Below are 26,644 nucleotides of genomic sequence, written 5' to 3'. Positions count from 1 at the left end.
AATTGTTTAGAAGCGTCACTAGGTATAACCGTATAAACACGAGTCCAAACCTTATCCATATTTGGAACAAGCTCCTGCAAATTCCTCATTCTATCGCTTATCCGATTTCTCCTCTCCTGCAACGTAATACAGATTAACTCGATAATTTGGAAGTGGTGACGAAGTCTGAATCTCATGTAGGCTATGAACATACCCTCTCGGCGATGCTTCTAGGGTGTGTAGCGCAACCCCTTCTTGCTCTGGCTTTACAGGGTACTTTGTCTTCGAAATGCAGCAACTTGACTTGACCAGGACTTTCTTTCTTGACAGTTTCATTTCCGATCTCTGAAATTCGCGGCCAATGGTATATACCCGACCTATCTATGCAACTAGACTCGTCGCTGGTACCATTACCTACTCTGAACTTACCATGACCTCTCATGATGGTGTAATCTGGAATTGGTCATACAATATTGAATGTTTTGAAGATTTTATTCAGATTTTAAAGATTTAAGCACTAGACAAATTGTGCAAGCAAGTTGTTTAAAAATATTGATATCACGCGTAATCATCTTTGTTCAAATTGTCAAGTAACATAACGCAAGTAGCACTGCAAAAGTGCAAAACAATCAGATTTTGTAATATTCAACCTTCTCAACATTTTGATACACAAGTAGCCCATCAAGTGCTTGAGGATTAGAACCAAAACGACCACCAACTATTATTTGACAAACCTCGAAAGTCGAAATAAAGAAAGTCCGAAAACTCATGAATTCATTTTTGAGAACCTCTATAGATAACTTTTTTTTTTTAATTTAAACTAGTACTAGTGTAGCTCCCGTGCAAATGCACGGTATTTTATATACAAATATTAAATAATTTGACAATTAATTAAACTGCAATTTACTTTCATTTTGAAAAGGGTAGAAAATTTGCATATATAATTCCAATGAAATATTTTATTAGCCTCATTTATATAAAAGTTAAAAATGAATGATGTTATAAAAATAAATTAAAAGATTAGAAGATTATATATTTATTTGCTTATTATATTCCTAATCGTAATAGAAAAATTGCTAATTTTATATGAGACGGTTTCACACTCTCATGCCTCATGGTCAAGTTATCATAAAACCGTCTCATATAAAAGGTTAAAATAAAAATCTTTTTGAATATAAAAGGTTAAAATAAAAATCTTTTTTGAATTTTTTTTTTTTTGGTACTAGAAATTACTTTTGAATTACTCTTCGTCTAACTCCGCCATTAAAGACACCTTGAATCTTCCATCAATTCACAATCTTCAATCAAATTAATTAATCTCATAAACAATGTATTGGGATTTAATTTTATGGATAATCGCACTTATCTCCAACATCGCTCTCCTCGCAATCCTCCTTTACCAGGTATAATATTAATTTTACATTCACTGAACCCTAATTTCCCAAATTCATAAACCCTAAATTTATCAATTATCAAATCAATTGATTTCTTATTAATTGTTGAAATGTATGTTTTGTCAGGTTATATGTTTATCAGATTTGGAAGCGGATTATATGAATCCCTATGAATCATCGTCGAAGATCAATTCAGTCGTTGTTCCTGAATTCATACTTCAAGGAGCTGTTTGTGCGCTTTTTCTTGTTACTGGACATCGATTTATGTTTCTCGTTACGCTTCCGCTTTCAGTTTATCACGCTAGATTGTAAGTTTATTTTAACTGTGTTGATTTGATTTGATTTTTGTGGTGTATTATGAGTTGTTGTTAGATTTTGTTGATTTTGATTTGGAGGATAGTAGTAGTGGTAGCGGAGCCGGATTCGAACTTAGGGTGCTAGAAAGTAGGAACTGGGAGAAAAATCAAAAATTGTGATGAACAAAAATGTATTTTTCATTGAATCTCTGCTTCGCGGAGCTAGATTCGAAGTTAGGGTGCTAGAAAGTAGGAACTTAGAAAAAGATCGAAAAAGCATCAGTGGCAGAGCTAGATTTGAAGTGCGGGTGCTAGAAGAGTAACTTGGGAAAGAGCGAAATTTTGATTAGCATAATTGTATTTTCATTGCTTAGTTAAGAGTGCTAGAAACCAGAAAGTAACTTGGAAAAAGATAGGAAATTTTAACGAGGAATCTTATTTTTCATTACTTACGAAGGTGGCAATCTATGCTAGTGACGGAGATAGGTTCAAAGTTAGAGTGCTAGAAAAGTAATGTGGAAAAAGATTTAAAATTTTAACTAAGATGCGTAGTTTTTATTACATAGGAAGGCGGAAATCTCTGCTGCTATCAGTGGCAGAATCAGGTTCTAAGTTAGGGTGCTAGAAAAGTAACTTGGAAAAAGTTCCAAAATTTTGATTAACAAAAGCGTATTTTTCATAGCTTAGGAAGGTGGCAATCTCTGCTAGCATCAATGGCGGAGCTCGATTTGAAGTTAGGGTGCTAGAAACTAGAACATAACTTGGAAAAAGATCGGAAATTTTGCCTAAGAATCGTATTTCTCTTTACTTAGGAAGGCGGCAATCTCTGCTAGTGGCGGAGACAGGTTCAAAGTTAGGGTGCTAAAAAGTAACTTGGAAAAAGATAGAAAGTTGTAACTAAGACACGTATTTTTCATTATATAGGAAGGCGACATTGCGATAATCTCTGCTAGCATCACTGCATCAGGGGCCGAATCAGGTTCTAAGTTAGGCTGCTAACTTGGAATAGAATTTGATTACCAGGATTGTAGTTTTCATTGCTACAGAATGCGACAGCCCCTGCTACCCCCCCCCAACACACCACAAAATAGTACGGAGTATCTTAGCTATAGTTGACATTAGGGTGGTAGAAACTAGAAAGTAGGAAGTTGGAAAGATCGAAAGTTTTGATCAACAAAATCATATTTTCCGTTGCTTAAAAAGGCGACAGTCTCTGCTAGCATCGATAAGTTGGGGTGCTAGAAAGTAGAAAGAGTAGTATTTTCATTGCTTAGAAAGGCGGCAATATCTGCTAGCATCAGTTGCTGTGCTAGATTTGAAATTAGGGTGCTAGAAGAGTAACTTGGGAAAAGAGTGAAAAGTTTGATGAACAAAATCATATATTCCGTTGCTTAGAAAGGCGACAGTCTCTGCTAGCATCAGTTGCGGAGCTAGATTTGAAGTTAGGATGCTAGAAAGTAACTTGGGCAAACATTTGAAATTTTCATTACTTAGGAAGGCGGCAATCGCTGTTAGTGGCGGACACGGGTTCAAAGTTAGGGTGCTAGAAAAGTAACATGGAAAAAGATTGAAAAGTATTACATAGGCAGGGGACAATATCTGCTAGCATCAGTTCCGGAATCAGGTTCTAAGTTAGGGTGCTAGAAAAGTAACTTGAAAAGGAATTTGATTAGCGAAATCCTATTTTTCATTGGTAAGGAATGTGAGTCCTAGCTACATTTTTGTAAACTTTTGTTTGGTTTTTTGGTTATCATTAGGTTGGAAACTAGATTTTCCTTTGAAATTGAACCGCGGGGTTGATTGGGAGATATGCACGTGTAATTTTGGACTGTTTAACCTGTGAATGAGTTTGAACTCTTTACGTTAAGACTTGATATGAATTTTGTCTGAGTTATAAGACGGTAATTAATTGTGGTATGTCTGGTAACTGGTTAGTGTACTGATTAGGCGCCTAGGCAGTGCATTGACTAAGGAAATACCTAGCATAGATAACGGCTGGTTTTTGTAGGATTGTAATCTGAGGTAGTAGAATAGCTAGTAATAACGAATATTGTAGTTGGGAACTGTGTTTGCTAGTTTCAGTATGGTCTGTGAACTAGCTATTCTTATCATGTGAGGTTACTAACACGAACTATATTGTGAGAATATGGACTAGAATAGTCTTTCTACATTACCAGGAGGCAAAAGCCCGTTGCAAATAAACTTTTTGGTATCTCGACTCCTTTATCGCATGGAAGCTGCGACTTACTGGCTGTATAATTGACTTTTGTATGCTTAATTATAACGAACTTACAGCTGAACAGTTGGCATATACTCCGTATATCTTCTTTGTGAAAAGGTGTCATAAGATATCATCCTACTATGTGCAGGTTTGCTAAGCGGGCGCATCTTCTTGATGTTACAGAGATTTTCAGGGCACTTAGTAATGAGAAAAAGTACAGAATCATCAAGCTAGGCGTTTACTTATGTTTTATCACCTTGGTCATTGTTAGGTAAATGTTTTCCTTACTCTATTATCGTTTCTCTACCAGCCTTAGATCCATTCTGAATGCTTTTTATTGCTATGTGGCCATAGATTTCCTGCAGACTCAGTCTCTTTTCTGTCGATCTTCTCACGGGAGCATGGAGGATTAGATATACGTTCCCCTTTTCTTGTATTCTAAAATTATCGTTATTTGATAGCAATCAGTTTAGTGTTACTGTAAAAACATTATATTTTTTAATGAATAATTCACTTTGCATCAAAAAATTTACTTGTCTGCGTGATGTTGAGGATACTTGTACATTTCTCTCTATCTGTTTGGAACAAATGGTCGCCAACTTTGTCCGTTTGACTTGAATGGCTACATTATCAAACAACAAAATAAATCTCCATGTTTCTAGGTGCAACAGTGCAAGGGTTCTAGGTATTAGCCTATTAGCTACAAGATGACGGAGTATTTAAATGCCATGCTTACTTGTATTCTGTCTCATCGGTTTGAACTTTGAATTCAATATAGAACCAGAGGAAGTCTACATTATAAATCTTAAAACATTTGATATTCCTTCATTTTGTGGTTTGGCAAATAGAGGCTATGGAACCCTATTCTAAGTGTCGGGGAATGGTAAGGGAAACTTAACTTTTCAGTATGAAAAACTAGCATGAGATGAGTTAGAAACTTCTATCTGACAAAATGAGGGCATGAGGATTATGAACGTGAGCCATCCCCCGACAGAGAGTGAAGTGCTGCAACTTATCAACCACATCAACCCTGTTCAGTGTTCACCTTTGGTGCTTTTCATGCCCTAGCCCTCATGTTCATATTCTCACACATTATGTCAGGGTTTTAAATAAGGTTGCAACTTGCAACACCAAAACACGGCCTTTTTTCAAAGGTTTTTGACAATACTGCATTTTAAGGCGATAATGGCTGCATTTAGCAAGATGAAGCCGTGATGGCCGGCATCCCTATTGTGATCAAACTCGAGATTTAAAACTATGCCTAGTGCTTCTCATATTTCCATAAGGATCCTACATTTCTCTATAATGATTCCTTTTTTTTCGGGTTGTTCAATTCTTTTTCACCAGCATAGAGACCACACACTAATATTAGATGTTCACGTCCTCGACTTTATACTAAGATAATACAAATGGCAGGCAGTCCATTTTTTTACTTCACCATCTAATGTGAGATTCACTGTTACCATCTCAGTGTAATGGGAATTTTAATGCAGAAAACTTGAGTTGCATATATAGAGTTGTATGAATAATACTTCTCATACTGGTGCAACCAACATTGAATTACTACATGCAGGCTTGTACTATCTCTGTATAATTCATTAGCCGATGAAGATGAAGCTGTACATGGAATTTGGCTATACTAGACTGAGCCGTAAGCTGAAACGCCGCACTTCTGGTAAGTCTACTTTTCTTACTTTCTGTTCCCATGTTTTTTTTAACACGGAAACATTGTAGATTTGTATGCTGCGTTTTGAGGTATTAGATATATGTAAATTCTTGAACTGTTTCCATCTGGACAGCGGTATTTTCCTTTTTGCGGTTCATATTAAGCTGGACCCTTTCAATCAAGGGCCACTACAAAGATCTCAGACTGGAATCCTGGATGATTGTCTCTCTGTGAGTTTTCGGTGTCTCCCCTGTATGTGTGAGCAATGGCGGTTGTCGTAAACTGTCATTACCTGTAGTTTTTAATGTTATTAGTCTGGAATAGTGGGCGATTTTAGTTGTAAGCTATAAATCTTGGAGTGACCTGAGAATCGGGATGAAGATTTCAGGAATCTTGTTTGTTCTTGCGAGTATGATGACTCGACAAGATTAGACATTTGAGTGGGAAGATAGCTTATTATAGGAGTGTGTTTAAACTCTCGTGTATCAATCTCTATGTAACGCGTTCCATTTACAAAGTACTAATTTCTGACCATGAAACTTTTGGGACTCGACGAGATTAGAAATTCCGTTGTTTGGATGAAAGATTAAATGGCACAGCCAAAGTCCTTGAAATGCTTTTGTTCGTCGTCGCTCCATTTTTTTAAAATTTACAATAGGGAGTCTTTTGACATGTGAGACTCGCCCAAATATTTATGTTTCTGGTTTAATTATATGGTTAGTGAACGTGAACTAGTGTTAAATCCGTGAAAAATGCACTGGTCTGTTTTTAAAAGCTACGGAACCAAGCGAAGTATGCAGTGTCACTCGAAAGACGCAGATGTATGTTATTAATACTCCTTATCTTTTATAAGCTAGTGTAGACGTTTTTAAAACATTACCTCACTCGTAAGGCCGTAAACCCGACTTGTCCATCCACCCCCATTGTTTTCACAGTCAACATGTAAGCCGATCACACCTTAAAACACCCTATCCTTCCTTATTTGGCCACCAGTACATCGCGTTGCAAGGCTGTCTTTTGCTCAGGAGGATGCCAAGCATAGCCCTGGCTTCGTCATGAGACGTAAAAATGACGCACTTATATAATTCGAGTATCAGATATCAGATTTAGAACACAGTTGGAAGTGAGTCTCACAATAATACGCCTTACGAATATTAAAAATGACGCAATTATATAAATATCGGATTTAGAAATGCAATTTAATTGCGAAATATAATGCCATTCAACAAAAGAGGGCTCATAACCTTGCTAAAAGGGCTATGGGTCACTAGTTATTGTAAACCTTTCTTGTCAGCTACCCAAAAAAAAAAATGATTTTAAAGGTAATGAAACTTTAAAAAAATTCGTACTTCTCGAGCATACATTTATCAAACCGAATACAAGGATGGGTTTTATCATCATCGAGTGCATAGTATTGAATCCAAGGTGGTGGTGGGAAGAAAAGCGAAACATATTCATGATCTGACAAAGAATAAAAGCACTTGACTTCTTCGGATAGACCGCCTCTTGCAAAGTGTTTATAATAGCATGGATACACTAACGATTTGAGTCCTTTCAATCCTACGTTGTGGTCGGAGTCATAAGCTGTTCCGGCTATTTCCCCTACATATCCGAATGAGTCATTTGGATTAGAAGCCTTGGTTAAATCATCAATGAAGCAAACCCAGTTCCCTTCGAATTCACGCTCTAGTACATTTGCCTGTAAGTAAAATGATACCTGTAACACGAAGAAAAAACATTACACGTTACTGGTAAAGTTAAATGGGAAGGTCTTTGTGACAAAAAGGAAACATTACGTTAGTTACTGGTAAACTCAAATGGGAAGGTCTTTGTGACAGAAAGGAAATGTCAAATGAGAAGGTCTTTGTGACAGAAATGAGACATTACGTTACTGGTAAAGTCAAATGGAAAGGTCGTCTTTGTGACAGAAAGAAAACATTACTATACTGGTAAAGTCAAATGGGAAGGTTTTTGTGACAGAAAGGGAGTATATCAGACCTCATTTAGTATAAATAGCACATTGTTGTTCAAATTCGCGGTGAGACGCCATTTTTGAGGTTCTCGACCATGTCCATCTTCTAGTACGTAGGTATATATGTTTTCTTCATCCGACCTTAAAACCAAATAAACCTGCCCATTATACTCTCCCATTAAAAGAGGATTATAGTAGTCGCCAATTATTTTCTTATGGGCCGAAACCAAAGGCACCCGCCCATTATACTCTGAGTCTCCCATTAAAAGGCGCTTATAGTACTCAGCATTATACTCTGAGTCTGAGTCTGAGTCTCCCGTTAAAAGGCGCTTATAGTACTTAGCATCTTCCTCAGGGGCGGAAATGATCTTACTGAATCCTTTCTCTTTAACCGACTTGGTTGGATCAATTTCAAAAAATCTTCCTAATTGATCAACCGCGTAGAATTTACCCTTACACGACACAATATCCAAGAAACCATACCGGTTATCATCATCATCAAGTATGTGAGTCCAATACTCGTCCCCTTGCTGCCATAAATACAATTTCTTATCCCAATCGATAGCTAATAGTTTAACTTCTTCGGATTGATTCATACATGTAGACGGGATAACCTTAGACGCTTTCTTTTCTAACCTTTTTTCTTCGCTATGGTCATCAACTAGGGTATATGACGTAGCGAGTTCCTTAATAAGGTAATTTGATGGGTCCGACGTTATTCTACCCATGATCGGCGGGTTAGTCTTTTCAAATAAACCACTAATACCACACAAAGGGTTAAGAAGTCGCCATGTCGTAGGATCGACTTCCTCAACTCGAACTATCCATGGCTTTTGACGTTGACGTTCCGGTCCACGGTCCTTAGGTGCAAGAAGATAGTATGTGCTTTCGAAAAGAGTCAAAGGATGTTCCGAAGGGTTGATTATATTAGGAACTTGTCGAGGGAATCGATGTTGTCGAGGAGTGACCGGAGGTGAAGGCCATGATAGATGGATTCCTCCTTCGCAAAAACGGGTTTTAGGTTTTAGACGTTGGAATATCTTGCTCATTGATGATGACATTATTTTGTAGCCAAAAAAACGCAGACTATACATATAAAACCCTACCAAAGTTGGCTGGTGTGAGTGGTAAGGGCTATCGTCTATTAAACAAGTGGTTAGGGGTTCGATTCCTGACTCTTGCGAATGAAAATGCAAAACTTGGGAGGGGTCAACCCATTAAATTGCCTTCCGTACCCCGAAGGAGATTGCCCCAGCTGTCGGTAGGGGATACTCCTGGTCAACACCAAAAAAAATACATATAAAACCCTTCTTATTTACTATCACCCGTTAATCGAACAATTACTCCGTCAGTCTTTGGGAAAAGTTGTCTATTTCCGTTTTAGATAGCATTATTCGAAAGTTATCTATTTTCATTTTTATATGCTGCCTTAGTATTATATAGAGGCGGCAATCATTGACACGACCCGAAAATACAACATGAACCTGACACGAAGTTTGCGGGTTAAGGTCGAGACGTTGTAACCCATTTAAGTAATTGGGTTGACACGACACAACACGAAACTTAAATGAGTTGGGTTAGGGACTTAGGGTTAATGTCTTTTGACAGGAATCGAAAACACGAATAAACGCGTAAATAAGCGATATTTGTTATGTATATACTCAAAATAAGAAATACAATCATACACTTTATGCTTCCATACGTTTACGTTTCATAATAGAGGATAATAGGTTCTGGTACGCCTACACGCGTCTAGTATTTATTTTATGATGTAAAGAAGGGGCCTGAGTCCATGCTTCATTTCCGTTGCTCTCAGAGTGGCGAACAAATTCAAGATTATGAGGATGAACAGGTTTTGGATGGTACGCCTACACGCGTCTAGTATTTTACATGAAAAAAAAGGGGACGATAAAAAAATGACGCGAACGAGAGGTTAGGTAAGGTCCTTATGGTTGATGGAACGACACATAGGGTTGTTTGGCACATATACAAGGACAGGATAATTTCCACAAAATTTGTCACATTAATATCTCAAGCCTTTATTATGCCTTCTGAAATGTTACATTTCTAGATACAATATGAGGAACGTACAAAAATAGACATGTTTTGTCAAATGTCAATTTAACAGTAACTTGTGTAAAACATCAACCATGAATATTCACAATGTGGCTCACCCTTCACGGGTTACACATTTACACTTAACGACAGTGGTGGAGTTAGGGGGCTAGCAGGAACGCTCGTCTCCCCGACAGATGGAATTTTCGAAATTTTTAGTTAAAATTTCCGAAATTTTTTCGAGCGTCGCCCCCTCCCCCTAAAATTTTTCGCCCTCTAAACTTGAATCCTAACTCTGCCCGCTGCTTAACAATGTTTTTTTTTTTCTGATAGAAGGTGGGAATAGTCTCTACAGGTACATATAAGCTCATGTTACAATCATAGAATTTATGTGAGCTGACCCACCGGTGACATGCTATGAACCTTTGGTTTAGGCTACATGTATAGTGAAGTACATCAGAATAACTCGGTTCAGATAACTGAGATCCGAGTATGAGGTTTACCTTGTTCAAACGCGCTTAGATTGTCCCTAGAGGCAGAAGTGGGCACGCGGGCTATTAGACTGGCCCACCATCGTGGGTTGTGCTTGGGTCAAAGTTTGAGAAAAAAGATCGTGTCTAACCAAGACATGACATGGCACGCTTGGGCATGCTCAAAATACAAAGAGATAAGGCTGAATTTGAGGAATTGTTTGGGCATGTCCAAGCACGGCACTGGATCGTGGGTCGTGCCTGGGCCGTCATTTCCATTTCACCTAGTCACGGCACGAAGCCAACATTCTCATGCCTAAGTTGTGTCATTTTCTTCTCCAGACACAATAGACCGACACGAGGCACGACTCACTTCCATTTCTAATTGTCAGATATTTCATTCTTATATGTCGAAGTTACCCTTACTTTCCCAACCTAGTTACCTACTTACCTTACACTAACCAAGTCACCTTAGCTCATACTCCTTCCGTTTCCCATCATTTATTTGTCTTTGGTTTTAACACATACAGCAAGAAAAAAGTAGAGGGATCATTTATAAGTATTGTAATTGGGGTGACAAATTGACAATATGTTATGTGAATAATCAAATTACATTCAAAAATAATCTTAATAGAAAAAAGATAAACAATTAATTGAGACATCTATAAATAGAATAGGTAGACAAATAACCGAAACGGAGAAGTACATCAATCTACCCAGAGAGAGAGTGACTGACACCTTACAATAACTGGCAAGTAAATGACTACTTCACTAGGTCACTATTACACCAAGTTCCTGTCGGCCCACTTTAATGTTTGTTCAATCCATCAAATTGGGCCATTTACCAGAAATATTGGCCCATTACTCAGACTGTCACAACTCACAGGCAATCCCTCTCCTCACACAAATTATAGCACCGTTTTATATTGCACCTAAAAAAAAACGAAATTAATACCGTTTCATAGACTGACCCCAAAGGAAAAATAGCTCTCCTTTTATAGGACGATCATATGAGTAAATTTAGTCAGATAATAATAAGCTCAAATGTAAGAGTAATTCTTATTTCAAACGACCATTTTCGTCTGAACGTTAGGATAATAAAATTGAAGGTTAATTCAAACAAGTATCATACATTTATACGGAGTAATATCTTAGTTCTACCTTGTATTAAGCTCATTTTATCATAAGACAGTCTTATAAAAGAGTCGTCGGCTTTCATCATACCCTTATCTTTTTGGACCATCAATCCATTAGTGGGCCCATAACAAAAGGACGCACCCTTTCCTACCACTAAAAAAAGTGGGGCATGGTGACCCGGAACCCTACTGGGTTAGTAACATGTTGGGTCGCTATCGGGGCCGGGCTTGACTGGCACTGTCTCTGTGTTGGGCTTGACAGTTAGAGGGTCGAATCTTGTACAACTGTGTAGGCCCATCAACGTTGGGGGACAAGATCTGACCGTTGATTTGAATATACTAAGTAATAATAGTTGGTCTTTTTTAAAACGTTTATATCTGTTTTAAATTTACGACAGGCCAAATATTGGCTCATATAGGTAGATAAGCCAAGTTAATTGATTTCTTTAGGTATTCTCTTATAATTATTTTAACTCGTTTTGTAATTAAGACGGATATATAAGAATTTGTGGTGAATAATTGCGTTGATTACTTGTCATCTCTAAGCAACAAATTAACCTTACCTCCATTAGGTAAGTGCAACATGGCTTCCAAGTTCCATCCTTGTGCTTTTGCACTGTTTTGAAGCTGTATTTGGATTTTGGGCCTAGGTTTTGTACTAGTTTCTCAACCAAATGATTGGCTATTTTGTAATTAATCTCTGGAAATGATAACGGTAATAATGAAATGTACTCTGTCATTCACTATATGATGATGAAAATGTATTACAAATTTAGTTTTTTTAAGACATTTTTTAGTGACAGAGTATATTTTGGTGTGGCGTTATGATCACCTATAAATTTAATTTTTTTAAGACAGTAATTATTTAAAAATTGTGTAAAGAGATTACATCGAGTCACATCTCTAGAAGTCGTGGTTGCATACAACATTACAACATTTGTAAGTTTTCCATGTGTTCACTAACATAGATACTTAAAAATATTTTTGTCTGCTAAAAGCCTAGCCTCTTTTACTAACATAGAGATAAAAACCTTTTACTTTACGAAGGGATCATATAATATAATATTATTAAAAGATTGCGTGAAATTAATCGATATTATAACATAGTTTTGTTACTCAACTTTTTACCGGCTTGTTTGCTATGTACATGAGTGACTTTAGAAGAGCTAGATTAGTATAACATTGTAATTCTTTTTTTCTTTTTTTTTGTATCTAGATTGTAAATTTATGAGAACATAATGAAAAAACTAATCGTTCTTTTTTCTTTTTTTCGGGTATAGAAGAAAGTTTTAGGGTGTGTTTGGATAGGAAAAATGGAGGGAAAGGGAGGGGAGGGGAGTAGGGGTGTTCATTGGTCCGGGACCGGACCGGACCGGATCAAACTTTCTAGACCGAAGACCAAATAAGGGGTAAAAGGTGGACCGAGAACCGGACCGTATTAATATTGGTTCGGTCCGGTCGGGACCATAAAAACACGTGGACCAGAATGGACCGGACCAAAGTGGACCAAATATGATTGTCATCGACATGGTTTAACATATAAAATTAGAACTCAAGAAGATCGTTATGATAAAAATAAACAACATTATCTTCTTACTACATTTAAGTACATAATTACACATTTTATAATACGGGTAAATAAAATAGAAAATAAAATCAACAACATTACAATTTTAAAGATTATTTTGTTATACAAGTTCGGTCCGTGATCCGTCCGCAGTCCATTCGGTATGGTCCAGGACCGGACCGAAAACCAAAGTAGAGTAAACAGGTAGACCGTGGACCGGACCAAATAAAATACGGTCCGGTCTGGTCTTTGGTCCAGAACACTAGTGAACACCCCTAGAAGAAGAGAAGGGAAAGGGAGAGAAGGGAAGGAGAGGGGGAATGGGGTGTGTGTTTGGATACAATTTTCCTCCAAATCTTGCCTATTGTTAGGAGATTTTGATTAGGTTTGGAGAAGGAAATTAGTTCCCTCCAAATCTCTCCCCCTCCATTTCCCTCCACTCGCATTTACTATCCAAACAAGAGATTTAGAATCAACGACTCTCCCTCCCTTTCTTTTCCCTTCAAATCATTCAATCCAAACACATCCTTAAATTACTTTAACACAAAGAAGATAAACAATCTAAACCTAAAACCTATCTTTAAATAACTTTTGTTAAGAAGATTGTGCAATAGTATTTCTTTGGTGACTCTTATCCTGACTTCTTCTCTCACTCGAAAAGGGCTTCATTATTTCACAAAATATATATACAGTTTTATTCTAAGGGATAATATTAAGCGGAGTCTCACATTGACATTATATTAGGTAATACATTTATGTTATAATATAAGATTTAGATTTTACTTAGTGACGTTCGTTCTAGTTATAGATAAATCCAGATTTATAGTTTCCAAAATATCCAAAACTTGGGGAAAAAATGATGTTTAAAAAAACCGGTTCTACATTTTTTGATTATATAATTTCCTTTTTTTTGGGACCGAAATAGATTTTAGGATAATTCTCAACATCAAATCTAAATTTCAAGGGCTAAAACATCAAACACATACACAAATATACAATGAGGAGATTGGACATCAAATCGAAATTAAATGGATGCATTTACAATAAAAACTTTGTCTAAAAAGTAGGATGTCAAATCACAATTTAAACCTCTACGTATGTTCTAGAACATTTTCTTCTTAGTACGAGTGTACGACCATCTACCATCTACGAAAAGTTAGACTTTTGTTCCATGGATGTAAGTTTAACCACCACATTAATCACAAATTCTCATTATAGACGGACACTATCCGTCTATACGTATAGACGGATACCATTTTCCTTCACAAAATACCCATTTGCCATAAAGTGGGAAGCACATGGGGGGTGCCCCACCTTATCCCCCTATCCATTTTATTAGAGGTCTTTATCCGTCCGTTCGCCCCACCCGTCTATACGAAGACCTATCCCACATTAATTTACATTAAAAATTCTCATTTTAGACGACAATATTCAACTTGAGCTTAAAACAGGTTAAATAGTTACTATTTTTATAAATAAGACAAATAAAATGCTTGGATATTAACAAAAGACTTGTCTTTTCTATGCAAGTGGTATGTATTTGACCCGTTTTAATGTAAAAACAGATATATTCGTTTTAAGATAGACTTATTGAATTTAAGTACTTTTTAGAACATTTTTTTTATAAGGAAAGGAAATTAGGTTGATCCTCTAGAATATGACTAACCTATCTCGTCCTTTCAAATGAGAAGGAAAGTGAGAGCTATTGGATGTCAATCCACCTCGAAAGAATAGGACACGAATGTCCTAAATTGGCCATAAAGTCTGCTACTTTATTAGCCTCACGAAAACAATGAGTAAATTTAACTTCTTTGAACGGGGAGAGTTTCAATTCTAATATCAACAATAACAGAAGAAATTTCTCAAGCACTCTTCCATGTCCCGCGTATAGGGTTAATAACACAAAGGTTATCTCCTTCAATAGCTATAGACATGTATCCCAAATATTTAGTCGCGATTATGCTTCATCTAAGAGCTCTCAGCTAACAGAACACTAACATTGTCGCACGATTTAGCTCCTAATAAATTTTTTTTTTACCATGATTGTTTATAATACTGTAAGTCTGTAACCTAACGCATCATTATTGTTATCTCATTTAGACCAATCAAATTTAATCTTGATAAAACCTTCAGGCCGTTTTTCCTAGAAAATGTCGTCATTGCATTTTTTATGGCAATAATCTTTATAGCTAGGACACTATCTTGATTATCTAGGTCTCTAAACTTAAGGTCAAAGCATAAGAAAAAAGAGTTCAAAATGACATGTGTAATTTTATCAACATCCACCAAAATGTCCTAAAAGATAAATTTATTTATGCTAAACCATACATTTCACCAAATAAAGGAGGTTTTAAGAAAGGATTTGGGAGAACAGAGCCTTTAAAGGCATTAAGTTTTTCTACAAAATTTAACGGTTGATCATTCCTCTGGCAATTGAAAAAAGAAACTAAATTATTAACCCCAACAACTTGACAAATATTAAGCAAACCATGGCAATTAAAGAAAAAATGATCTCGATCCTCTGTATGATGGTTACAAAGGATGCAGTGAATAGGCACATTCACACGAGATCAATGAAGTTTCCCTTCGTACGAAAACCATCTACACAAGTTTTCCAGAGAAAAAACTTAACGGAAAATGCACGCGGTGCCCCTGAGGTTTGACATTATGCCTGAAATACCCAATTTTTTTATCCAGAAAACTTTAATAGGCCATAACTCGTGTTTACAAGTTTAGAAAGTGATGATTTTTTTTTTTCAAATTGATCATCTTTTCAAGAAGTACGACTTGAAAAAAAAATGTCGAGTTTGGAATTCGTGACCAAGAGATATGGTCACTCAAAGTTTATTCGGTCAAAAAAACTTTGACATACAAAAAGTCCTAGCCACGGGATCCAAATACGACAATTTTCTTTTTCAAATCGTAATTCTCGGAAAGAAGATCGATTTGGAAAAAAAAAATCACTTTCGGAACTCTTAAACACGAGTTAGGACCTCTTAAGGTTTTCTAAATAAAAAAAGTTGGTATTTCGGGCAAAATATCAAATCTTAAAGGCAATGCGTACATTTTCCGAAAACTTAATCTTATGTGGTAGACACTTCCAAATCCAGGCAAAAGGACTTATTCTATCATTGTAGTTAAATACTCCCTACACAAGGTGTTTTTCTGCAAGTTATATACTCCTTATTTCTGCTGAAATTATTATGTTGTTAAAGACTTTATAATAAACGCAAATACGTAAATATATTTTAGTTTTTATATTTTTAAATAATTATAGTTAAAGTTTAAAAATTTTGACTTTAAAAAATAAATGTAATATTTAAAGTTGAAATGAAGGAATATCGTCCAATTTTGTATCGTGGTGTAAAAATAAGAGATTTAAATGGAGCATTTTTTTTTTCAATTCTACTACCTTTATTATAATTCATCAACATCTTAAAATGTTTTAAACACTTTATCTTAAAACGAGTTATTGATGGACTAATGGTAATACTAGTCAACATTTGATATTTTGTACTTAAATGTTGACCAATTTTTCATTTCATTTTTTTTAAACAAAAAAAATCAACATCAAAACCTTTGAAAATAGACCATCACAATTTTATCAAGAAACAAAAGACACAAATTTTTTGTTTAAGACAAGAGTATCGCCTTCAACTTAAAACGAGTTAAGTATAACACTCCCTCCATACCACATCAATGATAACATTATTGACTTTTTCATACTTGTCGAGACACGTTTTGCAACGTAAATATCTTTAGTTATACATTATTAAAAATTATAAAAAATTGATATTCTTATAACATTCATGATGATAAATCAAACAAGATCTCGCATGACTATGTTTTGTCTTATAGATTAAGAATAATATCGAAGATTCTCTACGACCATGAATAGTGCCAAGATTTTCAATGTTACCATTGGTATGGTATGGAGGGAGTAGATAATAAGACAAAAGAAAGATGTTTAGGAACTAACAAAAAGTTTCTCCTATATGAATAAGGCTCGGCTTAGCTCAACTTCATTTAGGTAAGCTCAGCTCTACTCTAATTAGCTTTTACTTTAGCTCTATAATCTATTTAGTTCAGTTTAATTCAATTCAAATCCATACAGTTCAATTCACTTTAGTTGAGCTCCTTTCAACCGAAACCCCTTCTTTCGTTAGCCTTGGATTTAATTCCAGCTCACTTTAATTCGGTTTAGCTCTATTCAATCATATTTTAACAAATTAACTCTCAGGCCCTGTTCTTTTGGACTGAAACGGATCTGATCTGAACTGAGCTGAACTTATAGGATCTGAACTGAACTTAACTTATAGGATCTGAACTGAACCGAACTTATAGGATCTGAACTGAACCGAACTTATAGGATCTGAACTGAACCTATAGGATCTGAAAATTCTGAACTGAACTTAACTTATAGGATCTAAACTGAACCGAACTTATTGGATCTGAACTGAATTTATAGGATATGAACTGAACTTATAGGATCTGAGCTGAACTGAACTTATAGGATCTGAATTGAACTTATAGGATCTGAACTGAACTTACACGATCCGAATTTAAATTAACTTAAATTAATTTAACTTAATTATTATTATTATTATTATTATTATTATTATTATTATTATTATTATTGTTGTTGTTGTTGTTGTTCTTGCTCTTGTTGTTATTTTTATTTTTTTTTTTATTTTTTATTTTTTTTATTTTTTATAAAACCGTAACTTTTATTATTATTATTATTGTTGTTGTTATTATTATTATTATATTATTATTATTATTATTATTGTTGTTGTTGTTGTTGTTATAAATGCAAAATTGTATTGAGATTAAACAAATTTTTTACAAGAAATTAGTGAGCAGCCAAGGCCCAAGAGAGAACACTGATAAGAAAATATAGTCTAAAACACAAGGTAAGATAATAACATTTTTTCGTTTTATATACATTATATCACGGTTACATTACGGTAAAAAATAATGAGAATAGTGATCATTTTGTTTTAAAAATAATAATGTATATATGTATCGAATAATTAATAATGTCAAATGTTTTTGCGTTGGTTTTTAAAAATAATATTCTGTATATAACTTTTTTAAACTGAATTTATAGGATTTGAACTTATAGGATCTGAACTGAACTGAACTGAACTTATAGGATCTGAACTGTAGTGAACTTATAGGATTTGAACTGAATTTATAGAATCTGAATTGAACTGAACTGAAGTTATAGAATTTAAAGTGAACTTAAATTAAGTGACTTTAAGTTCAAAAAACAGAGGCTTACTCCATTTCAATTCAATTCAGTTCTTTTAGCCTAAACAAACAGGGCCTTTGTTTCTGGTCAAACTTTCCTAAAAGTGAAGAAATATAGGACGACGTGCATACAAGAAGTTACCGACCCGTTTCCCTGTCACAACCCGAATCATTAAAGTAGAGAAAACGTAGAAGGAAATAATAATAAAAATAGTAGGAAAAAGTAATAAGAGATAAAAATGGTAAAACAAAGAAGATGACTTTAAGAGGTGCACCCCATAAAAAATGCTAGTTATGGTGATAATTACCATATTAAGACACACTGCCTAATCTTCTTTCTTCTTTCTGCTTTTCACAGACCTTCTTTTGTAATCACAAACCACTGTAAATATGGCTACATAACATTTGTTCATACACGTGTGCCATTTATCTCCATTTGTAACACCATTTTGCTTAATTTATACACAAAATCTCATTGAATACGGCACGTATCTGTCACTTTGGAGTGACGGATACCATTTCCTCTCATAAATGACCCAAATAGAGGAGAGAGGAAAGCACATGGGGATACCCCACCTTGTCCCCCCTATCCGTTTTGTGAGTGACATTACCTGTCACTTGCTCCGATCCGTCTTCAGCAAGACTAACTATAATTTATACTGTACGTACGTGACCTTTTAAAATATTCTTAGTACTAATGTACAATCTTTGTATCCTTTGTCAATAGTTTAGATTTTGCAAACAGATTAATCGGATTGGATGCAATTTGGTCGGTTATTTTGAGCTTGCGATTATTTGGATTAGTTTTGGCTGTTCAGGTATTTTATTATTACATTATTTAGGAATAATGACAGCATGTAATAATAGACATTCGAGTTGGGTCGAGTATTATTGTTGGCCAGTTGGATTAATCAGGATTATGAGTCTAGCTCGTGTTTTCAATTTGAGTGTAAGTCAGATATGATTAATGATTTGGATTAGTTTTACTAGGTGTATTTGTCATTGTTATTTTTATAAGTAGTAATGTAAAACATTTTGAAGGGTTCTATTAATGAACGTTAGTGTAAGATCTTACATAGTGAAACACGTATGTAATTTTCTATTCAAATAAACTGAAACAATTCTACTAGTTTTATCAAACTTATTTCTTAACCGAAATGAAGTGAACACGAACTAAATTCAACTGATATTAAGTCCAAGAAACTACACCTTAATTTTTAAAATCAACTCATGTGATTTACGATCCAAAACCAAACTATATATATAAACTCTTATAAAATTGTTTTACATTTACTTCCTTTTCAGATAAGAGATTATATAATTGTAATAATTTTACTATACCAAACAAGTCATTAAATCAACATTCCATTTCAATTTTGAAAACTCAAATAAAAATTCACAAACTAAATGCCCAAAACCAAAAAGTCAACCCACTTTAATATCCGTATCCGTTTCCGTACTTTAGTTTCCGTATCCATATCCATATCCATATCCGTATTCGACCTTTCTCCTCCCCTACCCCTTTATACATCCCCACTTACACACTCATTCCACACTTCACACTCCCACTTTTTCCACCTTCACCTCACACACCAAGTACCCAACACAACACAAATCCAACAAATTAAAACACAAACCTCGTAAACTTGCATTATCGATTCAGGGGTACACCATAAAATATCGAACATTACATCATCTTACCCTAATAATTAATTAATTAATTCCCAAATCTCCCAAAAAATAATTTCGACTTAAAATGGAAAGTGGAGTGATAGAGAATGGAATTCAATTAGTTGAACAGTTCGACAAATTAGCAACAATGACGTCAGAAACTGGAAATTCCTTTACTGCCCTTCTTGAGTTACCACCTAACCAAGCTATGGAGCTTCTCACCGACGCGCCCCCGCCTCCCGCGTTGCTTTCACGTGACGCCAATTACTCCGTTCTTGTTGATCCGAACCCGGTTGTTAAAGCGGAGCCTGTCGATAGCGGGTCCGATCCTGCTGGTGGGAGTGAGAGTGATAAGTCTCTTAAGCGCAAAGGCGGAGAAAAGAAGGTTAGTCTGAGTCTAGTCGAGTCGGTGTGGCGGAGCCAGGATTTGTCGTTATGAGACGGAAAATTATTATTTCCGAGGCGAACTAGTAATGTAATAGAGTGACGGATAATTATTACTAGTTCGTCACCTAAAATTAGTAGTTCGTCCCCTAAAATTTGTGGTTAGGTGACGAACTAGTAATGTAATAGAGTGAGATAAAGAGAAAAAAAAAAAAAAAAAAATTTTTAGGGGACGAACTACTAATGCAATAGAGTGAGACAGAGAAAAAAAAAAAAAAAAAAAAAAAAAAAGCGGAAATTAGGATTTGTGGTTTGGAGGCAAGAATTGATAATTTTAGCTAGATTTTTTGAAATTTTAACTGTTAGAGGAGAGATTTTTATTATTTTTTGAGATTTTTTTTGAAATTTTAACTGTTAGAGGAGAGATTTTTATTATATTTTGAGATTTTTAGGGTTATGTAGAGGTTTAAGAGAGGATCGATTGAATTTTTTGATTGATTGATTGAATTTTTGTGGAAAAATTTAGGGGAAAAATTGCAGTAAGAAGAGCAAAACGACGCCGGTTTCGGAGGATGGAGAGAAATTGCCGTATGTGCATGTGCGAGCAAGGCGAGGGCAAGCGACTGATAGCCATAGCTTAGCTGAACGAGTAATTTGATTTTTTTTGTTACAATTTTGTTAATTACGGATTAGTTTTGTATTAGTGATTCTTGTTGTTGATTATTGTTGAATTGTTGTTGATGATGATGTTGTTGTTGTCGTATTAGGCGCGGAGAGAGAAGATTAATGCGAGGATGAAGTTGCTGCAGGAATTGGTCCCGGGGTGTAATAAGGTAGATTAACGAAATCGTTGCGTATTAGTGATTAATTAGTTTGTGTAATGTGTTTGTTAATCATTTTTGTTAATTGATTTGATGCGTAGCAGCGTAGATGTGATTATTAAGTTTGGTTGATTACGATATGATTGATGATTAGTGATGTTAATGAGTGGTTTATGTGTGATGTGTTTGTTAATCGTTATTGTTAATTGAGTTGATGTGGAGGTTGATTATTAAGTTTGGTTGATTACGATATGATTGGTGATTAGTGATGATGATGAGGACGATAATGACTGTTAGCGACAATTTGGAAGAAACTTCAGTGATTAAATCACAATTGTCCCCCTAAAAAGTTGTGATTAGTCTTTTTTAAGTGATTTTTTAATGGATAATATATGATGATTGTATGATTATGCTTTATGGTGTTAGTCATTATCATCTAGGGTGTAATTTTATCACTATACAAAAAAGGCGTTGCGTTTCGGTGTAGGAAAAGCGGTTTTCGTAGCATCTTGTATTTTTCATTCCCTTTCACTTTCACTTTGCCGTTTGCATAAGGTTTGTTAATGTACTTTTTTTTCAGGACAAGGTGTTCACTGTCATTTCGCTGTTTTTGCATTTACTTTCCCCTCTTTAATTCTGTTCACAAGTTTGTTAGAGTTGGACACATTACGGAAAAAGTTTATCTGATTGGAGGGTGCACTTACCTCTGTCTTCATCGTTTGTGGCGTGTTGTGAAGATATTTATGTTTTAGGAATTTTAGTTACGGAAACCATTGATGCACTCGGTAATGTTGTTGCTCTAGAAGTAACTTACTAACTTGAGTAACATATTCTTCTGATGAGATGAGGTGCATTGTTGAATAAGATGAATTTTAAACCTTTAAATCTTGCCAATTGCCATTCACCATTAACTGGGTTTGAGTTTAGAACAACGATGAGACTTACACTTGGCTTGCCGGATGTTTAGTTTTATTTTGTGTTACAAGTCTTAAAGACTGTGGTACCGCATAACATTAATTTCGCTGTAATTTGTGGCACCCATCTTTAAGAATTTATATTCTGCTTTACAATTATGTTTCTTTGATGATGGTTACATGTCTTTGTCACTGGTGGGCAAACTGTTCTTGATGTTGAAGGGCTGGAAGAGGGACATTTCTAGAGACTAGCCTCTGTAAAATACCCATCTTCATTATAGCACCACCTTGTAGGTTGAGGACGGGATTGTCCTTGGGAAATTTTCAGTAAATGGAAGAAATTTTCCCGTGTACATTAAATTCGATCTTCCAAGTCTGGTAGACTTGTAATCCTACTTTATGGGACCAGTGGTCATGGAATACATAAGACTTCTGTTTCTGTAATTTTTTTATAATGAAGACTTACGTGACAGATGATTTGTTATTTAGATCTTTTTTGGGGACTCTTAAATTGTGTTTAATGCACTATTTATGCTTTCATTTTGGTGGTCACTGAATGAATTCAAATGATATGCAGATTTCAGGCACATCGTTAGTATTGGATGAAATAATCAATCATGTACAGTACTTGCAACGTCAAGTTGAGGTACTCATCACTTGCTATTAAATTACTTTTTCCCCTCTAATAAAGGACTTGAAATTTCAGAAATGTTGGGTATTTTGTCGAGGATGGGGCGAGATTGAAGAGCATGCTTATTTTAGTCGTTTAGAGAGTCTGAATTTAATATATCTTCGTTCATTTTTATATTTTTGGCATTGAAGAGGGCTATGTGAAGGGAAAGAATTAGTGATGACAATGGGACGGATAAAAGTGGATGCCACACCCCACCTATTGAAGTGGATATAGGTAATGACTTGATGAGTGGTGGAGCGGGTATGAACATTAGACATTATACTATCCATGTTAGCCCACCCCAAGTCATTTCGGGACTTTGACTTTGTTGTACTCAAGTGTATATTTGAAGACTTTAGCACCAGAGCTGGATGAATAAGAGTCATTTGAATGATCTCGCTTTGACTAACGTTCACCTATTTCGGAATAACCTTAGTGTTCAAAACAGTAACCTATTAATTTATGAACAAGCAAACTGGCCAATTCATGGGATCTTTGCTAGTCTCTCTCCTACCTTCATAGCCTAATTTGCTATGACTACAGCTTATAGCTTGTATTTGTTATATATTGCAGTATCTGTCGATGAGGCTTGCTGCAGTAAATCCGAGAATAGATTTCAATTTTGACAGCGTAATTTCAGCAGGGGTAAGTGCTTTTTTTTTTTCCTGATAAGTGATAATTTGTAATCCGTATTCATTTATCAAAAAACCGAACCATTTTAGCAGGAGTAAGATCTCATGATGTTTCTCCTTTTTTGAAGTCACTTTTAGGCTTTAGCAACAATTAAATTTTGTCAGAGCTGTTGTCTCTAATTCCCACTTCTAACTTAAAGAATCACGGAACCTTTATGTATCCTGAAGTTAGAAGAGAGATTGAATCGAAAGTTATTGACTACTGGGTGGTAATGGTTCTAAGCTATAATTGTAACACCTCACCGAGTAAGTACTTCCTGAGCTGTTGTAGTGCGTCTTCTAGGTGTAAGCCTTGGCATATATTTCCATCAATTTTCCAAAGCTATGAAACCAAGGCATTTTTTTTGCACAAATTCTCATTGATGGCAGCCATATTTGGTCTTCAGCTGAAGACGGGCCAAATGTCGCCATTTTAACTACAAAATGTTACCATTTTAATGACAAACTATTATAGCTTTAAAAATTATTTACCTTAAAATGGTTACATTTTCATCAATGTTGGGTGACATTTTGCCCGTCTTCAGCTGAAGACCAAATATGGCTGCCATCAGCAAGACTTGCTGTTTTTTTTGAGGGAATGAAACCAAGGCATTTAATCAACTACTATCCCTGGGAGCAGGTTCTTGGTATCTTATATACGGAGTACAACTTAGTTGAAACAAATCTTATTACCTATCAAACAGGGATCCCGAGCTTGTTTGGTAGGAGAACTGATTGAGGGAATGGTAAGGACTATTGAGTTTGAGTCCCGAGGGTACTTTTATTTAGAACGTCTCATATAGCTAATTGAGGGAATGGTAATTACTGATAGTTATATTTCTGCAGTTTTGTACCCCTAGTTATTAACTACGGAGTACTTGATACAAATTTAATGCAAAACCTAAAAAGAGAGTTCTTCAGCCAGAGGGCAGCATTAGAAATTTGTTTGCCAAGTATTAAATGAGAGGTTTGGGGCATTGATTTATGTATTGCAGCATTGGTAGCAGGATTGCAGTACTTGTGCTCTTCTTCAAAGCATGAAATACGGCTTGAATTTTGACAAGCTTGAAGTGGTTTGGACTTTGATGTTTTTATATTAGTGTAATGGATGCGATTTTCCCTATTTTATATACTTGCCTGGAAATGTAGGCCCTGCTCTTTTGGACTTAATTTCAGTTCAGTTCAGTCCTCTCCAGTCCAGTCCAGTCCAAAAGAATAGGGACTTGCCCAGGTCTTTGTGTTGTATTTTGACGGTGTTTGAATCCCCTGAAAACTTGATAGTGGAACTCTATTTTTTGTTCAAAATTTGCATCTGATTGTTTTGCATGATGAAGTTCTTGGTTACAACTAGAGTTTCCAACCTCAGATAAAGGTTGGACAATGAAACACAAACGGCACTTTTAGGAGTCTTAGTACTCTTTCTTCTATTTGCATTGACCCGGCATTCATAATACAATAATACAGAATAACTCACAAGCCTGTTAACTTTTCGCAGACTGAATCTATGATGGACTGCAATTTTCCAAACATGGCAATGCCATTTATGTGGCCAGAAATCCAGATGAGTGGAGAGAGACAGCAACTACAACAGCAATGGCAATTCGAGTCTTTAAGCCAACCGGTTTGGGTGAAGGAAGAGAACCATCAGAGCTTTGTTGCATCTGAGAACTCACTTTTGAGCTATGACTCACCTGCAAATTCAGGTAACTTTATCTAATCTGCCTTGGTAATTTCCGGACCACCCCACTCATCAAACATCATTAAAATAGCTACTCGAATATTTATCCAACATTCACATCCTGAAAGTTCGTGGTGTTTGTGAAGATTTTAGGCGTTTGCTATGGTTTCATGTCATGTTAGAATGTCCTGTTTTAATTTTGAAGGGCATATATACTGTGCCACCTTTACTTGGGTACGGTCATGTTATACGGGTACATTATCCAACTTACTCATTGCTACTCCAATTGTAGAAACACGGAGACTATTGTCTTAAAATGAGGATACGGGACGAGAACATGTGTTTAAAATGTTTTCAACGCAAAGTGTAAATTTTTTTTTTAAAAGTGAGATATTGAGATGTTTGTTATTTATATAGTCATTAAAATTCATACTACAAGTTTCATACAGGACTCCAGTCCTCCACTTTTCCCTCTTTAAAGAGAAACGTTGAAGTGTGGAGGGCAAATTTCATACCACATCTTAAAGTGCTTTGTTAGACATGTGAATGACCTCACTAATGAATATTCGAAGTTAACATGATAAATAAACATCTGACTCAATGATGAACCAACTTTCGTCATAGTACATGCGTGTTGTCGTCATTTTGTATCATTCTTTTCTTCAGAGAACATTTTCTGAAATACAAAAATCTTGTATGGCCTACTCTTCAAGCATTTAGTCACGCGACACCAGAGTCTCAACCATATATGGCGTTTTATGAGTTAAATTTCTTGTTAAACACAGAAAACTTCACCTGAAACATGATAATTTTGTTGTCTAATGCAGCTTCGTTGCCCTCAAGTCAGGTGAAAATGGAACTCTGAAAGCCTTACCGAATCATTTGTTTGTGTCCAGCTCGTGTAAATATTGCAGGTAATATGATATTTTAGCAGTTTAGCATAAAATAGAGAGGACTTTATTTAGAGTTAGGCTTCAGAATTCAGATCGGGGTTTCCACGTCTTCTCAATCATTCATAATGGGCTGGGAACCCTTGATTAGTTAGTCTACTTATTTACTATACCTACATATATACACTAATGAGAGAATGTTACTCTTATATCTCAAGGGAGATGGCCTATTGATTCTGCTGTCAATCGTAACTTGTAAAACTAGTCAAGCTATTGATTATGTACGCTTTTGGAAATCTACGACACTTCCCCGTTATGAAAAATCCTTGATGTGTTAAAATCCTGTATTTTATGTAAATAAGTACTCTCTTATGCTCTGGTTGTAATTCTTGATCGCCCTTTAGAAAGTTTATAATGCTGTCATGGAAGCAAAAAGTGGAGGCATGTCATGATGTCATATATCTGCAATAATCCGAACCCAAATTCACTCGAAATGACCCAATAAAAACTCGCCCAAAAACGACCCAACCCAAATCCAAACTGAATGACCCGTGTTCATTTTTTCCCACGTCCTTCTGTATTTTATCTTATACTTCGGGTTAATGCTTATGCAACCCTTATTTCTAGTTCTGCCACTGGTTGTGGTTATTTCGATAATGAGCTACTCCTGGCATGCCATTTATGTCAGATGTGGTCATGTGGACAGGTAATAGGCAGATTTTACATTGCAGTAACACTGTAATTATAGCAGTTGACCAGGTAATAATCTTGGTCAACCTGTTAAAAGATGTGCTGTCTGAACAATATCCTGATTTAGTATTACCATCACTGTAGAGTGAAGATGGTCAATTATTGATTCCATATTTGTATGGAGGCAAATAAATGTATGTTAATTTAACATGGTCATTGTATGGCGTAACTTTCCTATGTCAG

General features: G+C 35.6%; 3 protein-coding genes across 4 annotated transcripts; 2 read left to right on the top strand and 1 right to left on the bottom strand.

Moving 5' to 3' along the window:
• Window positions 1-1,153: 1,153 nt before the first annotated feature.
• Window positions 1,154-6,137, top strand: LOC141642160 (protein cornichon homolog 1). 2 transcript variants are annotated; one of them, XM_074450864.1, is made up of 5 exons: window positions 1,154-1,382; window positions 1,500-1,681; window positions 4,039-4,161; window positions 5,464-5,565; window positions 5,690-6,137. In XM_074450864.1, exons 1-4 carry the CDS (start codon window positions 1,308-1,310, stop codon window positions 5,531-5,533), a joined length of 450 nt encoding a protein of 149 aa, XP_074306965.1. In that variant the 5' UTR covers window positions 1,154-1,307; the 3' UTR covers window positions 5,534-5,565; window positions 5,690-6,137. The 2 variants fall into 2 exon arrangements, with proteins under 2 accessions (XP_074306965.1, XP_074306964.1); XM_074450863.1 differs by having other exon boundaries at window positions 1,201-1,382; window positions 4,245-5,565.
• Window positions 6,138-6,750: 613 nt separating this feature from the next.
• On the bottom strand, window positions 6,751-8,589 carry LOC141632977 (F-box protein SKIP23-like). The gene is made up of 2 exons (XM_074445477.1): window positions 7,555-8,589; window positions 6,751-7,273 (listed from the first exon to the last, which is right to left on the bottom strand). The coding sequence occupies exons 1-2, from the start codon at window positions 8,587-8,589 to the stop codon at window positions 6,890-6,892; spliced, it is 1,419 nt and encodes a 472-aa protein (XP_074301578.1). The 3' UTR covers window positions 6,751-6,889.
• Window positions 8,590-19,556: 10,967 nt separating this feature from the next.
• LOC141642167 (transcription factor bHLH48-like) lies at window positions 19,557-26,034 on the top strand. The gene is made up of 7 exons (XM_074450877.1): window positions 19,557-20,065; window positions 20,591-20,713; window positions 20,832-20,897; window positions 22,377-22,445; window positions 23,046-23,117; window positions 24,639-24,846; window positions 25,649-26,034. Exons 1-7 carry the CDS (start codon window positions 19,766-19,768, stop codon window positions 25,684-25,686), a joined length of 876 nt encoding a protein of 291 aa, XP_074306978.1. The 5' UTR covers window positions 19,557-19,765; the 3' UTR covers window positions 25,687-26,034.
• The last annotated feature ends 610 nt before the right edge of the window (window positions 26,035-26,644 follow it).

Source organism: Silene latifolia, chromosome 2 (assembly GCF_048544455.1).
Source record: "Silene latifolia isolate original U9 population chromosome 2, ASM4854445v1, whole genome shotgun sequence".
NCBI classification, from domain to species: domain Eukaryota; kingdom Viridiplantae; phylum Streptophyta; class Magnoliopsida; order Caryophyllales; family Caryophyllaceae; genus Silene; species Silene latifolia.
The sequence above is the reverse complement of the archived record's forward strand: the minus strand, read 5'-3'. Positions and strand labels throughout refer to the sequence as shown.

What these genes read in the sequence shown, in the direction of transcription:
- LOC141642160 (XM_074450863.1), top strand. Translation starts at nt 1,308, where the DNA reads ATGTATTGGGATTTAATTTTATGGATAATCGCACTTATCTCCAACATC. An exon ending in TCAGTTTATCACGCTAGATT is followed by an intron (nt 1,682 to 4,038) that starts GTAAGTTTATTT and finishes TACTATGTGCAG; the next exon opens with GTTTGCTAAGCGGGCGCATC. An exon ending in ATCACCTTGGTCATTGTTAG is followed by an intron (nt 4,162 to 4,244) that starts GTAAATGTTTTC and finishes ATGTGGCCATAG; the next exon opens with ATTTCCTGCAGACTCAGTCT.
- LOC141632977 (XM_074445477.1), bottom strand. Translation starts at nt 8,589, where the DNA reads ATGTCATCATCAATGAGCAAGATATTCCAACGTCTAAAACCTAAAACC. An exon ending in TGCTATTTATACTAAATGAG is followed by an intron (nt 7,274 to 7,554) that starts GTCTGATATACT and finishes TTCGTGTTACAG; the next exon opens with GTATCATTTTACTTACAGGC.
- LOC141642167 (XM_074450877.1), top strand. Translation starts at nt 19,766, where the DNA reads ATGGAAAGTGGAGTGATAGAGAATGGAATTCAATTAGTTGAACAGTTC. An exon ending in GCCATAGCTTAGCTGAACGA is followed by an intron (nt 20,714 to 20,831) that starts GTAATTTGATTT and finishes TTGTCGTATTAG; the next exon opens with GCGCGGAGAGAGAAGATTAA. An exon ending in ACTTGCAACGTCAAGTTGAG is followed by an intron (nt 22,446 to 23,045) that starts GTACTCATCACT and finishes TATATATTGCAG; the next exon opens with TATCTGTCGATGAGGCTTGC.